Source organism: Anser brachyrhynchus (genome assembly GCF_964034855.1).
Source record: "Anser brachyrhynchus genome assembly, chromosome: 2".
In the NCBI taxonomy this organism is placed as follows: Eukaryota; Metazoa; Chordata; class Aves; order Anseriformes; family Anatidae; genus Anser; species Anser brachyrhynchus.
Genome location: NC_137695.1, coordinates 149450934 through 149478592, shown reverse-complemented (window position 1 = coordinate 149478592; position 27659 = coordinate 149450934). Strand labels below are relative to the sequence as shown.

Here is a 27659-nt window from a genome sequence, read left to right as displayed (position 1 = left end):
TTCATTTCATTTGTCTTTATTTGCAATACAATATAAAATAGATTCTTTTGGTATGAGGATCTTGGAGATCTTATTTTTTACACCACAATTAAAACAAAAGTCACATACTTTTGAGTAAAGCCTCTGGACCATCCCAAGCACTGGAGCTGTAGCCGAGTTTCAGGTATTTTACGGACTTCTTTGGTTGCAATCTATTCGGTAAACTTCAGATATGCAGACTTGAACACTTAAGCTCCTAATTCAGTGTTGAAGCAACAAAATTAGAGAAGCTTGATTTCTAAGAACTGCAACGTATCCGGAATCCTCACCATTAACGGTAAGATTTGTGGGTATTCAATAACTCTGAAAAGCAGACAACTTTTATTTAGAAGCTTTAGACAACCTAGTAACAGAGGTCATCCTTCACTCAGTAACACTGAAAGAGATGCAGCAAGAACAAAAACTGAAATCCATTCTCAAACTTCCGTACAACAGATTTAACTTGCACTATCATCAGTCCCGTGCTTGTACAGACAGTGTGCATGGCAAGATTCAAAACAATACGCCAAACTAGCTCATCTACTGCAGCTCACTGTAGCGCTGAAAGTATTGTCTATAGTACTGAAAGTGTAAGCCATCCTCTACTGATTAGTTCCTCTACAGTGCTAGTTATTGGATTAATCTCCACACAACAATTCTCACAGTAAACTTGGTTTCTAGCAGACTGACATCCATTTCCTCTTTACTTTCCTTTGAAGGAAGTAAGGCAACGTAAAAAAACGCTATGGAGAGTATGTACTTCCAGTACAAGTCACTGTAGTGTAAATAAAGAATTTTATATAGATATTCTAGCTCCCTAATTTACACAGAATACTAAATTCAGTTGCTGTTGGTAAAATACAAAAACAAAATAGATGTAAAAAAAGAGCAGCACTGAGCAAACTGAAGTACTACAGACTTCCAGTTTCTTAGAGCACAAGTCCCACACTTACACTTTAGGAATGTATATAAAGCAAAGGAGAAAAGAAGAATGGGATTTTCACAGTCGCAGCTGAAGTCGCTGCATTAACCTACCATGGTACAGTTTCCCTTTTTGAACTTCTGTTGTGTTTTTTCACGCAGCCATACAGAACAGAATACAAACCCAAATGTTGTTATTTTTCTCCTCACTTTTTTTCAGCATCGTCTTTGCCGCAGATTCTTGGTCCGTAACATAACGTAGGCTAGTAATGGCCGGATGGTTAAGTCTCGTTTTTAATTATGACTATTTAAATCAAGGTAGTTCCAGAAGAGAGTTGTTGGCAGAGTACTTAGACGCCTGGGTTAAAAGTCTTAGTATTTCAAATCTCTTGTTCTCCTCATGTGCTATATGGGACAGGCCTGTTGTTTGTGTTTGTTTTTTTTTTTTAAAGGTGGCAAGAAGTTGTTAATGCCTAGTATAAACAACGTGAAATCATGCTACATAAAATCATCCCCTAGAAATAGTCAGAACATGATTTTGGATGAAAAAACTCACTGTAATGTTTGTCAAAATCAACAGCTAATGGTTCAAGTAAAACAGATTCAGAGAAGTCTCTGCCTACACATCCTCTGCTGTTGTTTTCCTTTGCTAATGACAGTCATGAAAAATAAAGAGCTCTGTTCTTTCAAACATTAATCAATAGCACAGATCTAGTTATCTACCTTGAAGTCAACTTATGACATCAGGAGTTTTCCCATAGTGCTCATCAGCAGTTTCAAATAACAATGAGGGACAAACTCCCAGTGTGCCCAAAATCTCAGAAACTCCTGGTTTCGTACACAGAGCAAGACCAGTCCATTGTCAACAAGAACCCTACAAACAGAGCCAACCACTTCAGCTCTCCCTAATTCCACATCTTCACTGAACTCTGCCAGAGATGAAAGTGCACCATTCGTCTTCAAAGTGGCCTTAATCATCAGCAGGGCTTCAAGTCTGCCTTGATAAACATCAAACCTCTTCCTATTGTGCTGATTCGTCACGGCCTGGTATTAGGCTAAACAACGTAATTCAACAATTCTTAATGCCCCATATCACCATGATACTTTTTTTTTGAACAGTTGGTATCACTGAGCTTTCAGAGGAAGAGCCAAATGTCTTACCTTTATACAGAAAGATTTTCAGTAATACAGTACAAAACTAAACAGAATTTATGTCTGAGTAATGAACATAGAAAACTACTATTGCAATTTTGTGGTGACAGCATAGAAATTTAACAATCATCAGAAAGCCTACAAAGGGCGTGTTTAGTTATAAAAGAAAGATTGTCTCAAGATAAAAATAGTGCTGACAGCTAAAAAGCTCTCTGTTGCAGCAATATACGCAGTAATGAGTAACAAGTTCTAGACGGTTTAAGCATTTCCCCAATACTGCAACACGATACATTTTTGTAACACTACTTTTACACGGGTTATGCTGCAGCAACAGTACACTTCTTAGTCGTTGGCACTATAAATTAACCATAAGAGAAGAAAGGCATTCAGTGATCAATGCGTGAGAATCCCTATTTGACCTGTTCTTTAGGTGTGGTTGAAATAAAAACTGAGGAAGGGGACCGTCCGTTCCATTCGGATAACACACCCTCCTTGAACATGAGATTCTTGGCAGGAAGCGGAACACCCGTATCTGCAGGAGAAGGCTGCAAGAGTGAACTTGAAGAACCAGCATCATGGAGCTGATCCAGTGTTGAAATACCTTCCTAAAAGCAATAAATAAATAAATAAATAAATAAATAAATAAAGGCATCTTAAAAACAAGATAAATAATTAAGGATTTAACAGCTAGAATATAACAGGCTATTCCAATCTGCAAATAGAGTTAGTGTTTCTGAAATATGCTTAATCCAAATCACTATGAAAGCAAAACCAGAACAAACAAAGGGCAGTAGGAAAGAAGCACAGCCTCAGCTGCATCTGTGTGCACATATTTAGGTTCCATGAAGCCTTCAAGGAGGCCTGAGATTTAAAAATAAAGGGAAGACCTAGCAAATTGAATGTAAAGTTATAAAATCCAGAGGATAGCTACTGTGTCAGTCTGAGCACGTTAAACACTGCCACTATCTCATATTGTGCTTGGAGGTGTGCGTGTATGTGTGTATACACACACACAGAGGCACTGACTTGATCATATTCTGAGTAGCTTTATTTCCCAGAATTTTGGTTTTCTCAGCTTAAAAATCACTTCAGCACTTTTTTCCCCCTTCCCTATATAGATCATCATCAAGAAAAGTATATCAGCCAAGAGATTAAGAAGAAATCTCTTGAGACTCATGGATGGTGTTAAGGTTTCAAACCTTTTGGGAACCTCCAATGTTCTCACGGGGAAACAGTTTCTAGGTCCCACCATCCGTAACACTACCTTGGTTAAGTAACCTGCAAGATCCGTACCTTATTGGGAAGATTGAATTTTAGTATCACAAAGCGTAGGCAGCTAAGCAGATCCCACGTTACATGTTGACACACCTTGCTAGCACACATTTCCACACAGAACGATAGGAGGCTGCGTAGCTGGCATTTCTCCTTGCTTGCGGTGCAAGACCCCCGTTCTCTATCCTTGCTCTTAAAGATTCTCCCAATATATGTAGTTTTACATACTTATACTCATTCACCACCAGATGCTAGAAGATCTTAGGACAAGTGCTAGAGTATACCGGTGTAAGATACTGGTTAATGTATTTTGTTTTTCCTAAGTGAACGCAGTTGACTTGAAATGCAGATAACATTTCAAAGCTCAGCACATTGATGGTTTGCAGAGATCTCCCTGACGTACCTAAGAAGCAACCAAGCAGCCACCAGAGTAGGCTGTATTATAAGTAACTACCCTGTCCCCACTCCCCCCCTCCAAAAAAAAAGTTGTATGGAAACCCAGAAATTAAGAGACAAAAATTTAAATAAGGCTAGAAGAATTTGAGGTTCACAGCACTTAATACAATTACTGGTTAGAGGAGGAAAAGGAACAAAAACCAAAAAACACAACGATGTATGTTTTCGTACAACAAAGAATGGCAAAGAGGGCAAAAAACGATGACAGCATACAGAACAACTTACATCTTGACTATTCATCCTTACCTGGAATGAATGAACAAAATTAAGGACCTGCAGAGACAGCTTTCTGCTGGAATGTAAGAGTTTTTGAAGGCTGTCAAAAGTGAAAGAGAAGAATCTATGTTCAAATACAGAAAAATCAAAATGCACACCATAAATTCCCAAACTTCCAAAGGGCCTAGATTTATTCTAGTAAAGAAGTACGATGGTAACTTGCTCAGAAATAACTTTGGCAGTACCTGATATCATGTGACAAAATAAAAAGCTTTCGCACAGAAAGCTTGATGGTAATGTTATCACTGACAAGGCGTGGTGACGTGACTTAAGAAGCAGATTAGTGACAGACTATTAAAAGCAAGTTGACTGCTACAATAAAATCCCTAAGCCATGTTTTCAAGCTGCCTTTTATTTAGTCTCCAGAACCAAGGGGAAAAAAAGTGCACATCGTTGAAAGAGTAATCTTTCATAAAGAAAAGCTATCGTCAAAAGCAGAAGTTAGCTTGATCATAAGCCAGCACTAAGCTTAGGAAATAAAATGCCAAGATCAAAGAAACTTTACACCAAAGCTAAACACATTCTACATCAAAGCATTACTAGTAAGCTTTTTTTTTTTTTGAAGGGGATCAGTGGGTGCAGAAAGAAGGAAAAAAACCTGTGCTAGGCTAGGAAGGGGAAATGACCTGGAAGGCACACCTAAATTTACTACTTGTTTTTGTTGTTGTTCAGAAAGTTTGCTACAAAGAATTAATTTTCCACCTTGCACAAGTTTTTTTAAAAAAAGAAAGGCTAATTTTACTACACCTAGGGACTACTAAGACTGTACATTACAGCTGGTATCTTCGAGCCAAAAAGCAATGCCACCACCTTACACACTTGAATAAGGTACTCTGACGATCAGCTCAGTTCTGCTCCTATAGTCATCGAGTTGTAGGTATTGTTTTTTGCAGAAGCTCTGGACATAACACACACAACTGTTAAACCTGTAGCTGGTAAAACACAGCTTACCTTTCTTTCCTACATAATCCGTGAGTGGCAATTTTTCTGCAGACTTTCTGATTCAACTCAGAGCTGAAGAGAGGAATGCCAAAGCATAATTCCAGGGGAACCCATTCCAGTTCTGTTGTGGGTACTAAAGAGACAACCAAATTTTAGGGAAAGACCAAGCAAGAATACTGATCCCAGAACCAGTTCTCTCAGATCAGGAGTTTACTGGACAGTTCATACTTTCCAAGGCAATTAGTTTAATGAACTGCTCAAAGATTCAAGGGAATCTGAATTTTAGAAAGAACACTTAGTGTTGCACTTATCATCCTAGACAATAACTAACAACAAAGTGTTCAGAACCTTAAAAACAAGGCATCTTACCAGACTGAAAATGTTTAGTAAAGACACTTGTTATGCTTTTACCTTCAATGCTTTGCTTGACTGCAGAATCCATTGAGGTTTCTTCTATCACCATCTCAAACGACTCTGTACTCCCGTTTACATCAGATCCTGATGCTAGTTCAGCGTCTCCTAGAGATAAAATAATTCTTACATAAACATTTAGATGAATATATGTTTAATTATCAACTGATGTAAGGAACTTGACACAGGTTGTGCCCAAAGGACATAGAGCTAATAAGCTGGAGGAAGGGATATGGAGAAATATAGGGTCTTACTGATTTTAGGACTGAAGAGCTACTTAGGGATCCTCAACACACCTATGAAAGACCAAGTTCTGGCACATAAAAATGACAATTTACCTTTTAATGTTTTTAAATGATTTTCTTCCTTCTGCTGGCTATCGTAGTGCAGTGATTTTCAGTCTGTATCTGCAGTGTCTGAGCTAGGCTCAAAGAACAATTAGGAAGCCTGTCTACTGCCAGAAGCTTTACACTTGAGGTGGGTTCCTCTCTGTGTTAGATGATATTTTGTAGAGTTCCAAATAAAAAATTTTAATCCTTTGTTCAACTTTGCTGAAGTGATTGTATTAAAATCAAGGGGAAAAAAAAAAAAACACCGTTAACTAACCTCTTCCATCAGAAGCATCGCTCAGCTTTCTGTTCGCATGCCGACTTGTAGGATTCAACATAGTGACATAGCCACAAAAATGCTGCAAGTCTACTTTGTTTCTCAGTATCTTCAAAGCTGTATGAATGCCCATGTTCACACGGGAGAAGTCTAGCAGAAAACGGTACATATCTCAGTTTAATTTACCAAAATCCTCCTCCAAAGCCATACAGTTCTACAGTTCTCTAGGCCAGGCTAAGTTCTTTAACTGGATTTTTTGTTGTCTCCTGTAACGCTCCAAATAAGTAATAAAATTGGTGGATATGGGGCAATACATTAGACAATGTCTGTCTGACACACAGTGGACCAGGTTCAGCTAGGAACAACCAACGTCCAGCTCTTTCAGTGCCACAGCCTTTTACAGCAAATTTGACACAAGACATATTCCACAGATCTGAAATTCTGAAGAACTACAGTAGAGTACTAAAGGGTAACGATGAGTTTCAACACTGACTTGTTCATGCTAGAACACAGCGATTCTGCCTTTGAGAATTTTTACCTACCACCATGTCAGAAAACAGACAGGCCAGAGAGGGCGTATATAAAAGTAATGCATTTTAAACGTAATAAAAATGAAAGTAGGAAATTAACTTTATTTCTAGTTGGCCCAGATTCTTCTGAATAGCAGCCTAAATAATTTTAGATTTTATTTCTGGAATTTCACTGTGAGGAGACCTCTCAGCTGGAAAGGCTATGACCTCAGCTATCCAGTGTTCGTGTCCTACTCGCCAAGGAGTATGTCAGAAAGTTAATTCCTATGTTTTTAAAATCAGTTGAGCTAGCCAGACTTTGAAGGAGAATTTGCTAGCAAAGCTCCTCCTAGGGAGAGAAATCCTCCATAATAGTTCCTAGTACTACTAAACAAGATAACTTTGTTTGCTTTTGGTCCCACCTCTCATAGTTAATAAATGCTGAATAGAAGCAAGCCTTTGAGAAGAATACACAGAAAATTTATTTATACAGTTAATAAATACACACAAATAAAAATTGAGAGGTGTTTGTGGAAGTTACTTCTTTATGTCTGTACTGGAAGAAAAGACAGACCAGAAAACACATTCTATTTAGGACACAACATAGAATGGAGACATATCCCTAAGCTTGGAACAGATTTGTCAACGATTTAAACATTGTTTCAATTTTTCATCTGATTTGACCCGTAATTACAAGGTAATTGGTATTAAAATTATTATCACAACTTTGCTGAACAAGGTAACATGCAGGAAAAATAAATATGGTGGTGTAGAGATTACATTAAAGAAAATTACCTCCTTGCTGCTCAGCTTCATCAAATGGAAAAGGTATATGCATGGTTTCTCCCATTCCATGCATGCCATGCCCCTGAACATCAATAATTCACATCAGACACAGAAAAATATACCATCAACTTAGCTTAGCCCTACTCGTGCTCCCTTTTAAAGGGTACCAGTCATGCTGATGAAACAAACAGAAATATTTATGTATTAAAACTCTTGCTTAGCTAAAATAGACTGAATAAGATACCTGACCCTCCCCTCTAAAATGCATATGAATAAACACAGTGAAGTTACACTTTGAAGTTAAACATTGAAGAGGAGCAATATTTCTCTAAAATTACTATTTATAAACAAATTTCATAATCATTGGGCATTTCTGAATGAAAACAAAGGAATTTCCACCCCTTATATAGGGAACTTTTTTGAGCAGTCAAGGCTGCCTTCAACAATGTGCAATTTTATGTTTGCTGCAAATATTAAACATCTATTTAAATGATTAATTCCAAGAATTCAGCTAAACTGAGGAAATACTAACGGAAGCTACTCTACTTACCCAAATAGACAAACCCACTCTGTTTCTGCTGTTTGTGACAAACAGCATGCTTGGCTTTCCATAAAAGCAGTCATTAATTACCTGAACTGTAGTTTACCATAAGAATTGAATACTAAGCACTCCGAAAAAAGCGCATTTCTTGAAAAATAGCTCATATTTCCAGCCACCTCATATAAAGTAGCTACAGTCCAAAATGCTTGTGGACCTCTTCAGTTGCATTCCAGACCCCTGCATCCCCAACACGCCCACAAATCTACATTTCATCAAAACGCTGTTATGTCTGCCCATAAAGCAATAATGCACATGAAATATGCATTCAGTTCAAAACTTGTGTATTCACCATCTCTAAATCATAGCAGCGATGGCTACAGAAGTTAAACATTTTTCAGCTCCTGGCAAAAGCATAGCTCTCCTACATTCTTAATCTCCTCTACCATGCAACAGCTTTGCTCAAAATTACATAGGTTTTCATCACTTATAGAGAGTACTCTGTACCTGAATTAGAACAGCTGAATGCGTTAGAGCATCATTCAGCATTGTGAGCACATTCGAAGTAGGAACCACTCCTGGGTCGTGACCCCAAGATGTTATTAGTAAGCGATCATAACCCTGGAAGACAGAAGAAAACTTACAGCAGTAAAAGACTATCCAAGCACACACTGAAATACTAGTTAGGCTAATAACATATTGTTACAATTCTGAAGTTACTGCAGGTAATTACAACTCCATAGCGTTATACTTTGTTCCAAGTATCACTCATGTTCCTATTTCCAGTAAAGACAGAAGTTTGCCAACCTTAAAGTTAAGATGCTGGTTGGAGCAGGAGGTATCTGTCACCAGTCCCTACATGGCCCTTGCAGCAGACTCATAACAGATAGGAGATGAAAATAATCCCATATAATTTAAAAGCAAAATAAAAACAAGATAAACTAACACAGTCAAAAGAGAACAACGATATATCCACCCCAAAATACATATCCAAAGAGAAGGGACAGAGAGGCAAGAACGCTGACTGTGAAACAATTTTTACTTCTTAGTTTTCAAGATTGAAGTGCGGCATGTCTGCTTATCTGTAGGAGTTTTAGAAATGTCTCAACAGTTCCTTAAGAAAATGACACTGAAAAACAGTAGCAGGAGAGAAGTATCCCCATCTGTATACAGAGGTAAAGAAGGCTCTAACAAGCTTGTGATAATGCATGGTGTGAAATCACGCAGTACAGGAAAACCAGACCCATCAGCTTACCGAAAATACAGGTTACTATAGAAATTTTCCAAGGCTACCACACTGACTGCTTTTCATCAATGAAAATATGCAATCCATAACATGTACCACTAGTTCAAGCTACTGACTGACTAATGTTTGAGTAAAACTCTTTGCCAAGAGCCTTACAAAATGCCTTCTCCAGAAGACTTGATTCACTTAATCTTGTGCTGTTTTAAAACTAGTCTTAGAAATAGAAGCAACCCACAAAACTTTTGAGATCAAAAAGGACATGACGGGGAAGGGAAGAGATATATGGAAGATGTTGGAAGAATGAAAAATGCATCTACAAATCCTAGAGCCAGAGATGACTGCTGACATAGATATACCTTAGAAGACACATCCCTCTCTGAGTGTCTTCATGTTACTGTGATCTATTTAGCTCAAGTGTCTGCTCAGAACGAAGAGATGCAAACTGTAGAGACTCCAATTATAAATTTGAACAAGACTTTTGATTAGTTTATACTTCATGAACTCTGTTATCAGTGAGAGACAAACACTATTCAGTGTCTGCTACATGTCAAGTTAAAGTCAAGAGATATGATTTTTTGGTTCTGGCAAGTTTAGAAGCTGCCGTGACCACTCCCACCTAGGTTTGCCGAGCTACAAGATACCTAGCAGGACTTCTTTGTGAACGAACTAGACAGGACTTCTTTGTCCATGAACTGGACAAACCTGCACTGTCTTATGGAAATCCTTCCCAAAGCACTTTGTGTGTACTCAAAGGTTAGATGGATTCAAGGCTGGGAAGTACAGGGAGAGCAACTGCTCACTGCCGAGGTAAGACCTCCAGCCATAGCCTCTATATACACAAAATCACATACAGTTCAGGAAGTTCTAGACCAGAACACGGGAAGGCTGGAAAGGTTTTAGGAGGAAATACTACGAAGCCATATAGCTACAGCCACTGCTAGAGACTGGCTACTGAGCCAAGTAAACCTTTTGCCCAACCTACTGTAATGTTTATTAAAATATTATGTCACTTAAACCGTAGGAAAAATTACTATTTCTCTGACTTCAACTGCTATCCCTGAATGCTTTAGCATACTGCACACCTCTGAAACATTTGGAAAAAGAAGAGGAAATAAATCCATGTATACGCTACCTGAAAAATATCTGGAAGTTTTCGAAGACGCGTTCCTTTAGAGAGCAAAAGAGAGGGTGGCCCTTGTCCAGTTATGTGGTAAATGTACAGCTTGAACCAAACTGAACTGACTTCTGGTATTGCAGGTCCAATATGCTGAAGAGAGATTATTCAAAACAATTAGAGCCTATTATTCTAATTCTTGTATGTACAGATATAACAATCAGCAGTTCTCAATAAAAATAAAGCTAGTTTTGCAGCACAGGAAGGAGCACAAATGCGTTAATTTCATAAGGAGAGATGATATTCTAGGTACTCACTCTCTTGATACTAAGGTATTTTCTATGAATGAGTTCAAGAACAGTGTATCTGTCATTAACCCCACTCAAACAGGTAAATTGTTAATAAATTAAACTGAATGTAGTAAACATTCACATTTTACTCACTAAGCATTTTTAGACAAATTGAAATACTATTTTACGTGGCAATAATTATGTCTCTTCTGAAGGGATACATGACAGACATCTAAAACAAAGTTAGAGACATTTATGTTACTAGGTAATGTTTTTTTCCCCCCACAGTATTTTTTATTTTTTTATTTTTTTTTTTACCTGGGGTGTACAGCTGCTAATAGGTCGAATTTCATTGGTGAGTGGTGCCATGGAAACCAGCAGAGTGTAATTTTTATTGAGAACTCTGCTGCAGGTAGCTGGATCCAAACCGAGCAAACTCTCACATCGTAAGAGGTCCAAGGGAAACCCTGAGTTGAGAATGCAAGATTCTTAAATTATCATTTGAGATAGAACATAAAACAAAGCATGATCTAAGATTTTCCATTCCACCCTGCCAAACCATGCATACAGTATTCTCCACAACTAAATTTTAAATTATACACACATTTATTCAAGTTAATCCCAATAATTTCAGCAGTTCTGGTCATACAGAATTCCCTGGCACAGAGCTACAACTTGCTCCTCACCAACTGATCCCAGAAAAGAAGAACATGCAGAAATACTGAAGAAAGTTACTCAGCACCACAGGCATGAAGGATGAAGTAATGATGTTTTGGCTTCAAAATATTTAATTGAATAGGGAACACCAATTGCTTTGTAACACAGAAGCTTAATCTGAAAGATGAGTCCGTGGAAGTTAAAGTTAGAAGGATTTCCTTACAAGTATTCTCAGTACCGTTATTTGGTTGGTCGGGCTGCACAGCTTGTGCCCCTAGGTCTTTATTATGCCGCAGAAAAAGTATTGTGTTTCTCAGTGTAAGTGCATGATCAAAGTACCGCTGTGCTTCCCCTTCACCTGTGCTTTGAACCTAAACAAGAAGCAAAAATAAATACATATAAATGGCATGTTATTTCCATGAGCATCAATCACACAACAGGAAAAGATTAACAAACTAGCATTTTAAAGCTTTCTAACTAAATAACAACCCTGCAGGCTATATGCAAAGGTGATTCACAGCAACTGTTAAATGAAATTGAATCTTGGCCACACTAGTTGAACTGTCAAAACATACACACACCTATAAATGTGAACTATGCCTCAGTCTTTAAGCAGGGATTTACGTGTCCAGTCATCCTGATCGGTGTAAAGGAATACAGCAAATAATAGCACAGTCTTGCTACATAATTCCGGAAAGACAATTGTAGACTTATCTTTAAAGGGTACGTAGGTTAAACATACCAGCATATAATGGTTAAGTTTTCCTACAAAAATTATATGTAGATTTTCAGAAGTATATGAAGCACCCTACTAAACAGCAAGTGATTTCTATTTAACAAGCAAGCCCTAATGCAGGTGTACGTACAGATAGACTTGGGCAAATACTGCTCTCAAACTCACTTTGCTCACCAGACACCACATTTCTGTACACATGAAAGTCGCAAAAGGTTTGAATGCTGCAAATCAGCAGCATTTTAACTGAAACACTTAGGTTCAGCACGATGAGATTTGTGTTCGCAGCACTGTATTGCTAGATGAGACTCTTAAAGCAGTCTTATAGAAAATACAAGGTTTTTTTGGCCCTTTACACAAGTGCTGAAAAAGCATTTGGCCACACACGTAACAGATTACCTTTTCCAGCTCTACTAAGAAGCTGTCAAGAGACTCGTCTGACAGTTTCCCAACTTCAAACATAGTAACTGCATGACTTTTCAAGTTCTGGAACAACAAAACAAAATTGTTTTAATTATTTGAAAAGGAAACATGCAAGCAAAAATTTTTAAGCAAATGTTTCTTAGCCACAAACAATGTAACAGTTTTTAAAAGTAATTAAAGCTGCATTATAATGAAGTTGAACTATTTTAAAACTTTACATACTCATTCTTAGCGTAATACAGTGAACAATTTTGACATACTGGTGAAAGATTTCCCATCATTAGAAAGGCAGTGAGAGTAGAATCAAACAGGAAGGCAATACGCTTTGTATGTCCACTAGACAGATTCAGGCTGCTCACACTGGCTGTTTCAGCTAATAAAGAACAAGAAAATAGATTATCACATTTGTTTTGTTTAAATATAACATCAACAAGTCATAAAACTACTTAAAAAAATCAAAACCCCTTAGTTAATGGCATACTAAGCACTACAGAATTCCCTTATCTTTATTAAAGTAGCACCTGAATGAGTATGTTCACATGTCAGTATCTTGGTATCAATTGATATCCATATACAGATTAGCCAAATAGAGTTTTCTCCCTGAAAATGAGGCTGAAGAACTACAAAACAAGACATAGACACCCCCTCCCCCCCGTATATTTCATATGAAAAAAAGCAATCTGCATTTCATTTGTTTCTAGAGCCCTTTACAGCCTGTGGCACTACAAATATGAAATATAACTGCTCCTAATGTATTAAATTCACTGAGTGCTAACCTGGATCATCTTGACTGTTGGTATCTGTATCTGTGGCTGATGACCCAGCTTCCTGTATAGGACTTCTGTTTTCCCCACTGTCCCATGAAAGCAGCATCTTTTGAGGATCCAAAGTACTCCTATTAATGCGAATTAAAATCCACATCTATAGGTCACCGTAGCACCAGAGAAGTATCTCCGCCTTCCAGTGCTAGTATCCCATGCACAGGCACGCCCAACACATGCCTTTCAATACCTCTAAGCCCTAAACCAGTCCAGCATGATGTCCCTCAGAGTCCTGCTTTAGCTTCAGCAGAAAAGTTTATTTGGTGGTTTGAAAATACCAGGTTTTGAACAACGGATCTGAAAAAATCAAACCACCTTCTTTCAAGAAAAATCCAACGGAGAAATCTAGTTTTCTTTGTTCTCACATTCTGAGTTAGCATTAAAGAAAAAAAACACTACATCTGAGCTTCAGTGGCTTAAGAGAAATTGAACTAAACAAAGTGCCTGACAACTCTTAAATAATTTAACTTGGCACCTCAATTCAGAGAGCCCTTTGCTTCATATTAACATCACTTTTGCAGTATTTGATATAGATATGCATAAAGAATGTCAGTGAAAGAACTATTCACAGCAAGCAAGCTTTATGTACGTGCACATTCACTCACAGCAGTACCAAGAGACATTGTCTCTGTACTAGCACAGTAATAGCTGTTATTTCTGAGCCCAGCACTTCAAAACAAGCACACGCTTGTCTGCTTCAAAAGCAAGCAACTAGGCACTTAGAAGTCAAAAAGCCTGCTCTGAGTAACGACAACAGAAGTAATAAATTGAACTTACAGGGTAAATTATCACCCTTTATCCTCAGATTTTAAAGAAAATCAAGTATTTTTGTCATTATACATATTAGAAAGCCAAGTGAAATCAACTATTATAGAAGTCAAAGAGAGCAACTGATAGCTCTACAGTCAGATTTAGGCGATAGCTTTCTCTTCAAAGAGAAAATAAGCTTTGTGAAAGAATGGAGACACTTACTTCAGTCTGTTTACCGAAGGAACATTCTTCCATGATGGATGAAGATTATCCAGGTTTATCACTTGGCCTTTTTTATGAGCAAAGCCTAACCGACAGTACATGGACACAGCATTCTGAAAAACCACACAAGCACATAATAAGGAACTGCAATATGAAACCCTTCTATGAAGGCAACTTTCAGGACATGACATTTTCACATCAAATAACATGTATGACACACATACCTTTACTAAAGATAAATCAATCTCTAGGACATTTGCAAGCTAAAAAGAAAAAAAAAGAAGAATCAACAATACAGAATTAAAAATGCAGAGTTATTTGCCACTTGTGGGCTTTGGCATCTTTTTATTGGCTTTGTTTCCTTATATTTGTTTAAATACAGCCTGTAATGGTAGAAGCAATTTTGCCTTGACCTAGACAAAATAGAAAAAATTGGGGGGAGTGTCATATGAAGTCTCATGATTGCTCCACTTCAAAGCATGCAAAAGAAATCTTAGGTTTTCTTCTACCGTGTAATTTCTAGGCTAATTGCGTATATCAGCAGACATACAAAGAAGAAAATAAATCCTGGATGTATTTAACGGATATTTTTCAGGTACTTATTCACAAAGTTTTGAGAATCAGACATTATGAAAAAGGTATTTCATTAAAATTTAAGTACTTATGCAAAAGCTACATTCCTACTTTAAGCCAATACCTTACATATTTTCACTACTGGAGAAATTTTTATTTTTTTTTTTAAATTCACACTAGTAAAAACAGAATCAATCCATTTAGGACAGAGAGAAAACAGATTTCTCCAATTCTATCTTGTACAGAACAAGCTACAACAAGTCACCCCTGTATAAATTCACTCCAGCTGACACAGTTGCTTCACTGAATTGAAGGTGCACCTTTAGCCTGCAGCACTACCAAGTTACTTTCAATATTAAAGAATCCAGTTGGATCTCAAATCCTAGAAGTCTGACAATACTTACAAATAAAATCACTTGATAACTATCTGTATCTCAATCTTAAGTATCTCACCAGTGTGCTTTAGGCCCTTTCAAGTTTTCCTATCTCCCTCACACAAGGCAAGTTTTACTTACCTCTGCCACATTAGTGTGTTCGTCTATCGAAACAAATATCTTGTACAGGAGGGTTTCAAAGTAATCACCTTGCACTCTGTTCATCACAAAACCTTCAAGGGGCGGCACTGCAAAAGTTATTTGCAAGATTACAATTTGGTAATCTTTTTTAAACTGAAACTGCATAAAAACAGGCAGATAAATTTACACAGATTTAGTTTTCATGGTATCTATTTTTCCCTGGAGTCTGAAAGGATAAAAGCCTAAAGGTAGTTTACATGGTATTAAAAATTCTCCTACTCCTTAAGAAAAGCAATGGTTGTCAGTGTTTTCTTTTAAAATCTAAAGCCACTCTGCCCTGCATCGTCTTGCAGAGTCCTGTCCATCCACTACAGATAATTCCCAGTCAGCCAGCCAATAAAATGTTTTTCTAATGTGAAGGCAGGGGGTGAAGGGGACCAACAAGAACAAAAAAAAAAAAAAAAAAAACACTTCCACCCTAGGCTGAGAATCCCAAAGCTAATATCTAAGCAGTAATTCTGCAATTAGAGGACACTTTCACTTAACTGCTCTGTATTAGAGCAATGACACATAGTTCTGCATAGCTAGGTTCCAAGTAATGCCTCTTTGCATATTACACTCAGCTCAGAAACCCCTGAGACCTAGCACAGAACAATGAGCTGTTCAAAGGGCAGCCATACAGTGCACTGGTTTCAGCTCCTACCTAGTCCCCAGACACAGCACTTTACTATAATTAAGGTGACAAGACCATGAAGGATGGAACCAATATCTAGAAAAAAAAAAAGCTGCATCTGTTAAAAAAGCCACACAGGAATCAAAAAGTCACATCCTTTGGCAAGGCAGCTGTATTTCTTTACATTATTCTTCCTTTTCATTACAGACATACAGGAGGGTACTTATTAAGTCATGTCATGAATCTTTGAAAGAATCTCAGCTTACCTAGATATTTATATTAAAGCATAAAAATTCAAGTTGAATTTAGTCCCGTGTACAGTAAGAAAATGTTTTAATATGGCTGAAAAATACTTTGTTGGGAAAAGTTCTCATGGTTCAAATGCTTTAAGCAAACTCACGCATACAGACAAGCAGTTTCCAAGACAGACAACTAGAAGATAACTGAAATAGATCCAAGAAAACACAGGTATTATAGCATAAAAACATTGACTTACCTGCTATACAGCTATCGTCAGATATTGGTACATCGAGGTAAATAAATCCTTTGTTATACAAGCCTGTACAAACAAAAGCACATTGTTATAGAAAAAGCATTTTCCAGAGTACTGATGATACAAGTAGACTTCCCCACCAGTCAATTCAGAATTTAAAGTAATTTTTTCTATGAACCTGCACAGTACAATTTTACTTTGCAATGTGTGGATCAATGCATGTAATATTCAGCAGGTGTTACCCTAAAACAGAGCTCTTTATGACGCAGTGCACTTGGAGCTCTGTAACTATTTTCAGGATGCCTGAGTACAGTAGAATGACCAGAAATTGAAGCAGCTAGATTTGGTAAAAAACAATCACTTCTCTCCCTGAAAGTTAACTTTGTTTTCACCACCATCACTGTACTATCAATCAGTGTTATTCTGAATTAGTTTTGTCACCTGAGGCTGCTGGCTACATTTCGGTCCTGCTCTAACTCTGGGTAGAGCTTGTGTGCTTTGTAGCACGGACACAAACTAAGTCACATGAGCTCTGATGGTCCTCGCATGTCCTTCCCACAAATCTTCACAGAAAGTCTTTTTTATACAACTACGGAAATAAATTCCAGGACACGTCAGCACAAGGGATCACCGAAAGCACAGGAGACACAGGGAAGCATGGCATACAACATGGTGGGTATCAAATAACACTTCCCAAACGTGGCCATGATTTGAGCACTAAGCGTTTGAATTGAGTTCTGCACAGTAGATGAGACAGGGAAAAGTTTCTAAGAAAGGGCAAAACATTTCAGCATGGTTATCTTAGAGTCTTCTACGGTCTGTAACAGCTGTGCTCTAACTGCAAAGCATAAAGCTAAATTACACGTATAAAATAAGCACAGTTTATTGTCAGGGGTTTATTTGATGTGACCCAAGATCACTCCATCTACATTATATTTGATAAGGCAGGGAAGAAATGTAATAATGAGAGAGAGAGAATCTGTGTATATATGAGCATATATACAAATCTACATACCCACATATATGTATATACTTATTTTCCCTCTTGTCCTGACTGGATTGATTCTGTTACGTACCTATGTACATACACACACTACATATAGCAAAATTACTCCAGCGAGAGCTTAAACAAGATGCATGCCGTACACCTACGACCAACTTGAACTCATGCTGCTACAACAGCTGTTCAGCGACGTACTCAGCTCTGCAAACCAGCGCACATCAGTAAACCAGCATGAACAGTTCAGGATGACATCACAATCCATCAACACACTAAGGATGCTTTTCACTGTCTCTCCTTCAAATTCAGTGCTCGTACCTGATACATTAATTACTGTACCCAAAACGTATTGATTTAGACAAAAACCTACCCTCTTTCCCCATAAAATTCTACCCTACTAACAGTTCGCTACATTAATTGGCTATACAACATTCTTTTTCTACCCCTGAATTAGGTAGAAAGGTACATTGGATCCTTCTAAACCTATTTCCCTCCAAGCTTTAAGCCCTTTCCGCAAACAACACCAGGCCACATATATAGAAAAATCATTAAGTGTTTTTTGAATTCAAGTCTTCTTAAGCCCTACACTGTATTGGATCCACTACAGAGCTTGTATTACACCCACCTTACCTTTTGTTTGTTTGTTTTTAAATTTCTGTTTTGTTCTGCTTCTGTAACAGGCAATGGAATTTGGCCTTAATTTCTAACACAGTTCCAATTGCCTGTAGTAAACCAAACATTTACAAACCAACTTCTCAAGGAAGAGTTTGTCAATGAATTTGTACTCCCTTGACTAATGTGATTTGTCTACAGCTGATGCTTCTCACACTGAAACAGGGAGAGACAGGCTTTTAGATTTGAGCTCCATTTTTGATGGTGTTCAAACAGTATGAAATTTCAAAACCTCTTCTTTGAAAAGCAAACAGAAGTGTTAGCACCTGGGAGCATCGACTCTGCCATTTTTATTTTCTCTTATCCTCATCTTACCACCTCGCCCTTCCCCTCCCTTGATCTCTACTGTCACTTTGTAATGAAGGAATTTGTTAAATCATTTGAAATAGCACATCAACAGCTGCTAAAGGCTCACCCTTAAATAGTTTACAAGGTCTAGAACGTAGTCTGTACAAGCTCTTGAGTATTTTCCTCCCCATACTCTTATGCTACACTGTCTACAACCCTTTTATTCCTAGTTTTCAAACACTACTCTCAGAATTTACTGATTCTGGACAAGATTAAATAAAGAAGAATGTCAGTCAAACACTTACTGTGAACTACATGGAAGTCTAATGAGCCAGCAAGCTGAGGACCTGAATCAATTATCTTATCGATAGCAGACTTCTCCGATGTAGTGCAAATCTAGGTGAATGAAATCTTGTTAGTCTGTTGGAGAAATAAGTCTATGCAACTTAAATACCGCTCAAAAACCACAAGTATCTCATGTTCAGATCAGTCATAAGAAATTAGAACACAGAATGTAACCATGCTCTTCAGCAAAATGCTTGCATTCACTGCATTTCCTGTTCAAGTCTTAAAATTTTCACTCTTGTCCCTGCACAAGATGCACAGGTAACAATGATTAATTGCACAGGGGACAAATGAAGTCCACAGAGGTTTGCTCTTTAAAGCTTCTGAATTGAGTCTTCAACCATGCAACTGGAACCATTTTAGAAAGAGGTCAAACACAATATCAAAGCAACTTGCTTCACATTAACTATTCTGGATTGATGGTATGTCAGAATACAAGCAACTGCCGCCTGAGATATTCCCAATGATAGCAAAAAAAGATTTCATCACTGCTGTAAATACACTCCAATCTAAACAAACAAAAAATTCCGGAGAAAGAATTAAATCAATTAATTAGATCAAGTGACGAGCTGACCGTAGAGAAATTGTGAGAATGAAAGTAGAACAAGGAAGAAGCAGTAAGCCAGCTCACATGTTTTTCATGTGCAAATAATGAAGAAAATACGGAGACATAAGGTGAGCAGAAATGACGAAGATACATATCAAAGTCCGCCAACATTCTAGTTACACTGAAGGTGAAGATTTAGTAAAAAACAATATGTCAGAGTTGAAATGAAATTTAAGAGAAGCTATTTAGCTGCATGTTCCCTATAAAGCACAGCAGCACATGCTTCGGTTGCCACAGTTAGGCTGACCCAAAGCAACCTCGGCACTGCACACAACACAGAAAGTACAAAGGAGGGAGAGGGCAGAATATGCTGAAGAGAACAGCCACTTCTAGTTCCAGTCTCTATATCCGGAAAAGAGTTGTTACAAACCTCCAACCTGCAACAGTCTTTGTGTAGAATACTCAAAAGGAAGCCCATTTTCGGGGTATTCAGCTAAAATTAGGAGATGCAAGCTGTACTCACGTACCTTGATGTCATCCTCAGTGATGTAGCCAGACTGCACAACCCACCAAGCCTCTATGGCTATTTCCACGGGTTTCACAGGTAACAGATCACGGGCTGTTTTCCTTCTGAAAAATTTCTGCAGTGGTACAGTCCATTTGAGATAGAAATAAGTAGCACTTCACACGTGCAGACAACTGTTTACCTTTATAAAACCTAATTTTATAAGCATCCATTTTTAAGTACATTATATCCACAGACTGGACACACACAAATACTTTTAATCTTGTCATTTAGTAAAAGCACACGCTTGTTCAGAAACAAATGTGCTTCCCTCCGCCCTCACATCATATGAGAATGAGAAGGAAAAAAATATTTCCATGTGATATTGTCAAATCTTCACATAAAACTGTATTCTATGTGCCATTAATTAAAAACACTATTCAAACACATCAGGATTGAGTCCAAGAACAGCAGTATACAAGTGGTATATTTTAAGAAGTTCAACAGCATTAAAAACGATTTTAAGAACATAGTTTATTTACTTTAAAAGACCGAGTACACCGCATTCTCAATCAGCATGATGCCATAAAAGTACAGTGAATTCCAATCCAAGAAAGAAAACCTAAAGGGTACTGTTTACTGACAGCTCCCTTTCCATTCTCTTCCACTGCATAGCCATTACTTTTTGGTTCACTTTGTCAACTTCGTATTTTGGTAAACACGCTTTGGCTGAAGGAGTACCATGAAGCTATTGGGAGAGTATTTTGTAGAATCATAAAGGTTAGAAAAGACCTCCAAGATCACCTGGTCCAACCATTTATGAGTTTCCTGGAGAAAGAAAAGTCTGTTGCAAACTGAAAGACCTATACGGCTATCAACAGCCATCGCAATGTTTTCCACAGTTCACATGCAGGGCTGCTTGTTCAGGCGCACTGCTGCTGCCTTAGGGAGCAACACGCGTACCACAAAAATGCACTCCTAGTTGGAGAACAGTCCCAGAATGAGTTCTGCTCTCAGCTGCACCCATAGAAACACGGGATAATTCTTCCAAAACCAACACCACCATTCCATATTTATAGTGGCCAGGAAATATTAGCTACCTGGTGCCACGGAATAAATACATCTCTGAAAATATGTTAAAAGAAGTAATGCCGCATATCCTTGTCTTTAGTGTATTTTAATTTAAAAGTTCTTTATTAATATCACAAAGCGGAAAATAATTAGCAATACAGTATGTTGTGTTTGGTTAGACATTATTAAAATTAACAAGGCCCATGAAATGTTTCCATTCCCTATCAAAGAATATGCTACGGGTGAGGGGAAGTGGGGGAGGGAAGGAAGGGAAAAATCAAAGACAACCTCACCTTTGAAGATCTACATTGGTTCATTAGATCTATATACTGGTTTCTTCCTATACCAAGAAGTCTTAGACCTGAAAAATAATTAAGTTTTTATTTCTCTTAAGGGTTTAAGATGAAGATACATAAAACATTCTTCAAAGAATCAGGCCTACTTCACTTATTCTTTCTTCCCAAAATAACAGAAAACCTCAAGTCAGTTCTAACTGAATTTGACTGAGAATCACGTGCATCTAAAAACCACAACCTATCCCTGTTTACTTACTCTACAAAGGTTTAAAGAAAAAGATCCCATTTCTCTCAAGTCACAGGGTAGCATGGAATAATCTAACCCCTTTCTCTTTGGCTCTTACATCAACAGTTAATAACTATGCTTCAGATCAAGAGGACTAAAGTTGTACCCAATTTTGGTTGATAGCTTTCTTTCCCCAGACTAAAACCACACCACGCAGTGGATTAGAACTCTGTAAGCTAAGAATTAGAGCACAAAAGGCCATATAAGCCTTTAAGGAAGATGACTAACAACTATTTGAGTTCAAGTGAATCAGGATTTAATTCTATAACCCCTAGCCTTCAATCACTAACAATCTGCGAAAAGATACAAGAAAACTGCTCAAGCAGTTTTGAGCTTTGACCCATGTTCTGTCTCAGTTTTACGTCCAGCTTTCTGGTTTGACACTAGTTTTATTAAAAATGATAATGAAGATACGCAATTTACTTCCGTCATTGACTCACAGCTGCTGTTAAAATAATAGGATCGGTACGAAAAAAAACAAAGAAGCCTTTCTTGTCTGCAGACTCCTGAGCAGCATTAGATTTCCAAGAACCTACGTCATGCTGAGCAAAAAGTTTCTTATCTGTTTCCCCAGCGTGAACATTAAATAGAGGCAAATTAGTACAGTTAACTCAAGGTTTTGTGTTGTTTAATAAAAATAAAAACTGCTCTCCAAAGCTGCAGACTACTCCTCACGTGACTGTACGTTTTGCTTGAAGAGAACCATATAAATGCAAAGGGAAGGTGAGAAATGAAGCACATAGCTATAAATAACTTCTCAGTGGCAGGTTTCAGTAACACCCTCCCTGTGTCAGCAGTCTGCATTTTCCTCTGTAAGACTTGTCAGCAGGCTATCGCTCTGTTCTCCTTCAAATTCAACACGCGAGGTTGCATTTTCACTTCCCTAATCAGCCCTTCTGGTGCCCACAGCAGAAAGCAAGACAAAAACAGCTGGGACATCCAAAGGTATCACAGAGTAACATTTTGGTACGCGTTCCTCTTTGTACGCTGATGTTAATTCACAGGAGTGCCAACAGCCTTTCGGGGACTCCCCAAAGCTTTCTACCCAACACACACCAAAAAACCTACTAGGAAAGCATCAGCTCTGCTTGCTGACGCACAACAACAGCCAGGGAGCCTTTCCACCCAGAAGTCCCAACAAACAGCAATGCACCACAGACAAGGACAGACGCTGCACAAGATTTTGTACCATGTCTATTTGTACCCAAATTAGCCCAATTCTTGTGCTAACCATACGGACAGAACTCCGCATGCAGAGCACATGCTCCTTGACACCACTATTTAAATGCTTCTACACCTTCACTCACACCCTTGTTTCCAAGCAAACAGACGCCCTGCAAATCAACTCCAGCTCCTTGAAAGCAGCAATGCAGCGAGAGAATACTTACAGTCAGCTGCAGTGAAGTTGGGTAGCGAATCATAGCTTTTCTCACTGTTCATTATATCCTTAAAAAGAAAAGAAAACTTAGTTCCAACAAGAAAGTCACTGCTTCAGAGAAGCAGGTCCAAGAATCACTCTGTCTTGCAAAAAAAAAATCGAAATTAAAATAGAAATCTATTGAAGTCATTGTATCGGTTCTGGCTGGGATGGAGTTAATTTTCTTCGTAGTAGAAAAGGTTTTGGATTGGTGACCAAAACAATGTTGATAATACACAAATGTTTTAGTTATTACTGAACACTGTGCTTACACAGCCTCAAGGTCCTTTATGTTTCTCACAGCGCCCTGCCAGCGAGGGGCTGGGGGTGCCCCAGGAGCTGGAGGGACACAGCCAGGACAGCTGGCCCCAAACGACCAAAGGGATGTTTGTAACACACGATGGCACGTTCAACAAAAGCTGGGGGAAAGGAGGAGGAAGGGGGGGATGTACGGAGTTATGGCATGCGTCTTCCCAAGTAACCATTAATTTCGCTGAGCCCCGCTTTCCTGGAAGTGGCTGGACATCTGCCTGCCACTGCGAGGCAATGAATGAATTCTTTGTTTTGCTTTGTTTGCAGGAGCAGCTTTTGCTTTACCTAGCAAGCTGTCTTTAATCTCAACCCACAAGTTTTCTCACTCATATCCTCACATTTCTCTCCGTCATCCCACTGAGAAAGCAGCAAGCACCTGTGAGGGGTTAGCTGCCTGCTGTGGTTAACCCACACCAGCCAGTTAACTTCCCAGACTTGCCAACTGCTTGACTACTCATCACAGAATAAGTTAAATACACAAAAAAATATACTTTCGTTTGATGTAAGCTTTAAAAAGCTAAAAACGCTGATCTACAGAGCAATAAGGGTGAAATCCTGTATCTGTCCTCACAACAAAAAACAGCACAGGAAATTGCTAACCAATAATGCAGAATAAGCTAGGAACTAAACAGCTATAAAGCGTACAATCGCTGAGCAGAAGATAAACAGTCGCTTCCGACATCCAAAGAGAATAAAAGAAGATTGCCAGTGTGTGACAGAAAACAGAGCCATCTTAATTCTCAGAGAAGAAATCTCTAATATGGTCAACTATCATTTTTGAAAAGAAAACAACTCAAACCTGTGTTGTTTTTTTAAACAGAATTCCCTTTGTTCTATTAATCAAAGAGTTTGCTTTTGGTTTTTTGTGCAAATGAAGAGTCACAAATACCAAACATCGAAAGAAAGACTGGCCCGCTCAGTGTCCTGTGACAAAGTCCAGTCCTTGAAAGGTTTCCAGGGGCACAAGGGAAAAAACTGCAGGTACAAGGAGTTGCCCGGAAACTTTCCTTACCTGCAGCTTGTTAGCAGATCCTACCCAAAGCAAACAAGCCCCTGCATGCACTACGGGGCCAGCTCTGCTGCCTCTAGGACAGAACACAACATTTTCTCACCCCGGTTTCATGCTCACCTCCATGATGCCGGTGTAATAGGAAAACGGTGTTACCCTCAGCCCCTTAACCATGATGTCGGACAAGTGGTAAGGGTACAACATCAGGTGATCCCGACTGTATTTCAGCAGATCCTCGTAGTATTTCCGCTCGTCCTTCTTGACATGCTTAACTACAGGAAAAGGGGAGAAAAAGTCATGAGGTTTATTAAAAAAAAGTAAAACGTCACAGCAGAAGGATCAGAAATAGCAAAATGTGGATTGACAAAAGTAAAAACCGAACAAAGGAGTGGTGCAGGGCATTCGGCACCCATTCGACACACACGACGAGCGCTCTCAGAGCCTTTAAGGACCACTTCAGAACAGAACAGATTTATTTCACAGGTTACCACGAAGTGGCCCGCTGAGAGACAACTCACACAGGCTCTGGAAATTACCATTAATTAGTGAAACCTTTATCTACGACAGAAAGAGGACTTGATGCGGTCAATACAGAATACATTGGAAGTGTGCAAACAAATCATAACCAATAGCTCCTAAGAGCCAGGCTTTATTTTATTAGCCAAGGCCACTGTAACAGCTCTTAACTTCTTGGGAAAGGGCACAACAGGAACTTGCTCACAGCTGCAGTAGGAATCCAGCTGCACCCGCCAACTCGGTAACCTTACGAAGCGCTTTGCTGGAGAAGCAGCCAGGTAGACCCAAAAGTAACGCTTTTTCTTGACGTTTTATCATTTAGAAGGATTTATTTTCAGGGAGGGACCTTGAAACGGGGCGAGCTCTTGCAGCTTCTCAGCAAAGAGCCTTCCATGAGGCAGAATCGGGTAGCAGCTGGAAGTTGTTTTGTTTCTTTACTCACCTAAGTTATTCCGGTACCGCAGCTGATTGCGGATGCTGTAGAGCACGACCTGCCTTTCATACTCCCTCTGAGAGTTTCCGAGACCCTTGAAAAGGAGAAGACCTGTCAGCTGGCACGCACAAAACCTGTCTTAGTGAAACCACCGCAGAGCGTCTCATACACAACCAAATGCAGGCACTTGTCATCATTCAGCAAGTCCCCAGTTCATTACAGTGATAGCAACTTCAGTCCTGGCACAAGGTCAAGAGTATTTTTGGTTAAATGGGTCCCTCCACACAGGACGTGGAATTAAAACGGCAATCTTTTGTTGTTTTTCTGTTCCTAGAACCACTCTGGTCAAAAAGGGAGCCCCTCATCTTCAAATCGAAGGTTAAAAAACTCGTTTTTGATTACAGGAAGCACTGAGCATTTTACCAAGCAGTCAGCACCTTGCAGCCTTGAAGAAGCGCCCCAAATTAGTGCAACAGGAATCTTTACTTGTCAGTGACGTGGAGTTACAGCTGTTGCACCTAATATAAGCTTAGAAGTAAAAAAAAAATAAAAAATAAAAAACTTCACTGGTAACTTCACAGGAGGAGGCAACCGAGTGATCTTCGGTCACAAGATGAAGGCGTAAGCACAGCACAGTACTCGACTATCACGAAGCAAGATAAAAAGCAAACTTTGCTTGATGCTTTAAATGCCTTATTTCCGCAGCTGCCCTGCGAAACTCCCCACGTTATTCCTCTACTCTGCGTCTGGTAAAAAGCGGGGAGGTTTTCTTCTCCCGGTTCCCTCAGCTGAAGCTCCTATCCAAAAGAGATCCTTAGACAGAAAGGTGTTTTGCTGCGTGTACGGGACAAAGAAGTGCTGCAGAGCCAGGTACTAGAAAAGAAACACGCTCGGTGTCACAGCTGGGGCCCACGACCGGACACCCAAAGAGAGATCCAGGCGCTTTCTCCGAGCACAAAAGCCGGCAGGAATCGTTTCCCAGCCTTCCAACAGCGCTGGGCCCTGGGGCTGAGCCGAGCACCTCCCTTTCCCCTGACACGCTGCCTCCCCGCCGCAAACCAAACCTTCCCGAGGTTTCCTTTTCCCCGAGTGGCTCCCACGACGCTTCCCTGCCGACGGGGCGCAGCAGCGCCGGGCGCTGGGGACAGAGCCCTGGCTCAGGGCGCGCTGCTCCCTGCTGGAGCACCCGCCTGGGGCTGGGCTGAGAGCACCCCCGCACCCCCACGGCCTCCTCTCACCCCACACAGACCCCAGACCACTCCTACATGCCCCTCTACTGCCACCCAGACCCCAGACCATTCCTATATGTACACCACATTCCTCCCTTACAGACCCCAAAACACGCCTATAAGCCCCGCTCTCCCCCCAGACCCCAAACTCCTACAAGACCTACTCTCTGCAGACCCCAAACCACTCCTATAGGCCCCTTTCCCCCCCCCAGACCCCAAACCACTCCTACGAGCCCCACTCCCCCTACACAGCCCCCTAACCACTCCTATATGGCCCTCTCCTCCCATACTGACCCCAAACCAGTCCTATACACCCCATTCCCCCCTCATAGACCCCAAACCACACCTGTAAGCCCCACTCCCTCCACACAGCCCCCTAACCACTCCTATATTCCGTAATCCCCCCATACAGGCCCCAAACCACTCCTATAAGCTCTTCTCCCCCCACACAGACATGAAACCACTCCCATATACCCTATTTCCCCCCTTACAGGCCCCAAACCACTCCCATACACCCCATTTCCCCCATACACGCCCCAAATCTCTCCTATAAGCCCCTCTCCCCCCAAAGAGGCCCCGCACCACGCCTATACACCCCATTCCCCCTTACAAACCCCAAACCACTCCCACACGCCCCTCTCCCCGCTTACAGACCTCAAACCACTCCCACATGCCTCTCTCCCACTAGACCCCAAATTCCCACTAGACCCCAAATCACTTCTGTAGGCCCCTCTCCCTCCTCCAGACCCCATACTACTCCTACACTCCCCTCCCCCCTCACGCAGACCCCAAACCACTCCTATACACCCCACTCCCCCCTTACAGACCCCAAACCAGTCCCACACACCCCATTCCCCCCTTACAGACCCAAAACTACTCCCATACACCCCTCCCGCCCCGCACAGCCCCCAAACCACTCCTATATACCTCACTCCCCCCCTACAGACCCCAAACCGCTCCTATACGCCCCACTCCCCCCTTACAGCCCCCAAACCGCTCCTATAAGCCTCGCTCCCCTCTCACAGCCCCCAAACCACTCCCACACGCCCCTCTCCCCACACACAGCCCCTCTCTCCCCTCACAACACCCCCGCACCTCTCACAACCCCCTCACACCCCCTCTCTCCGCACCGAGCCCCCCCCCCCGGGCTGTACCTGCTTGACGCTGGCCGGCAGCCGCGCCCAGGGGTAGTTGTGGCGGATGTGGAACTCCACGTCGATGTTCATGGCGAGGGGGCCCGGCAGCCGCCGCCGCACCAGGCCCCGCCGCCGCCGCCGGGGGGCGCCGCAGCCCCGGGGCCGCCCCGCCCCGCCCGGCCCGGCCCGGCCCGGCCCGC

At 40.3% G+C, this 27659-nt stretch overlaps 1 protein-coding gene across 1 annotated transcript; it reads right to left on the bottom strand.

The window, feature by feature from the left end:
* On the bottom strand, positions 1-27659 carry FAM91A1 (family with sequence similarity 91 member A1). The gene is made up of 24 exons (XM_080580776.1): positions 27478-27659; positions 25104-25188; positions 24266-24417; positions 22796-22853; positions 21119-21186; positions 19777-19890; positions 18663-18753; positions 16401-16463; positions 15232-15338; positions 14368-14406; positions 14144-14256; positions 13127-13245; positions 12611-12723; positions 12327-12413; positions 11433-11565; positions 10856-11004; positions 10266-10400; positions 8395-8508; positions 7359-7431; positions 6055-6204; positions 5449-5556; positions 5047-5170; positions 4066-4135; positions 1-2696 (listed from the first exon to the last, which is right to left on the bottom strand). The coding sequence occupies exons 1-24, from the start codon at positions 27547-27549 to the stop codon at positions 2502-2504; spliced, it is 2532 nt and encodes an 843-aa protein (XP_080436902.1). The 5' UTR covers positions 27550-27659; the 3' UTR covers positions 1-2501.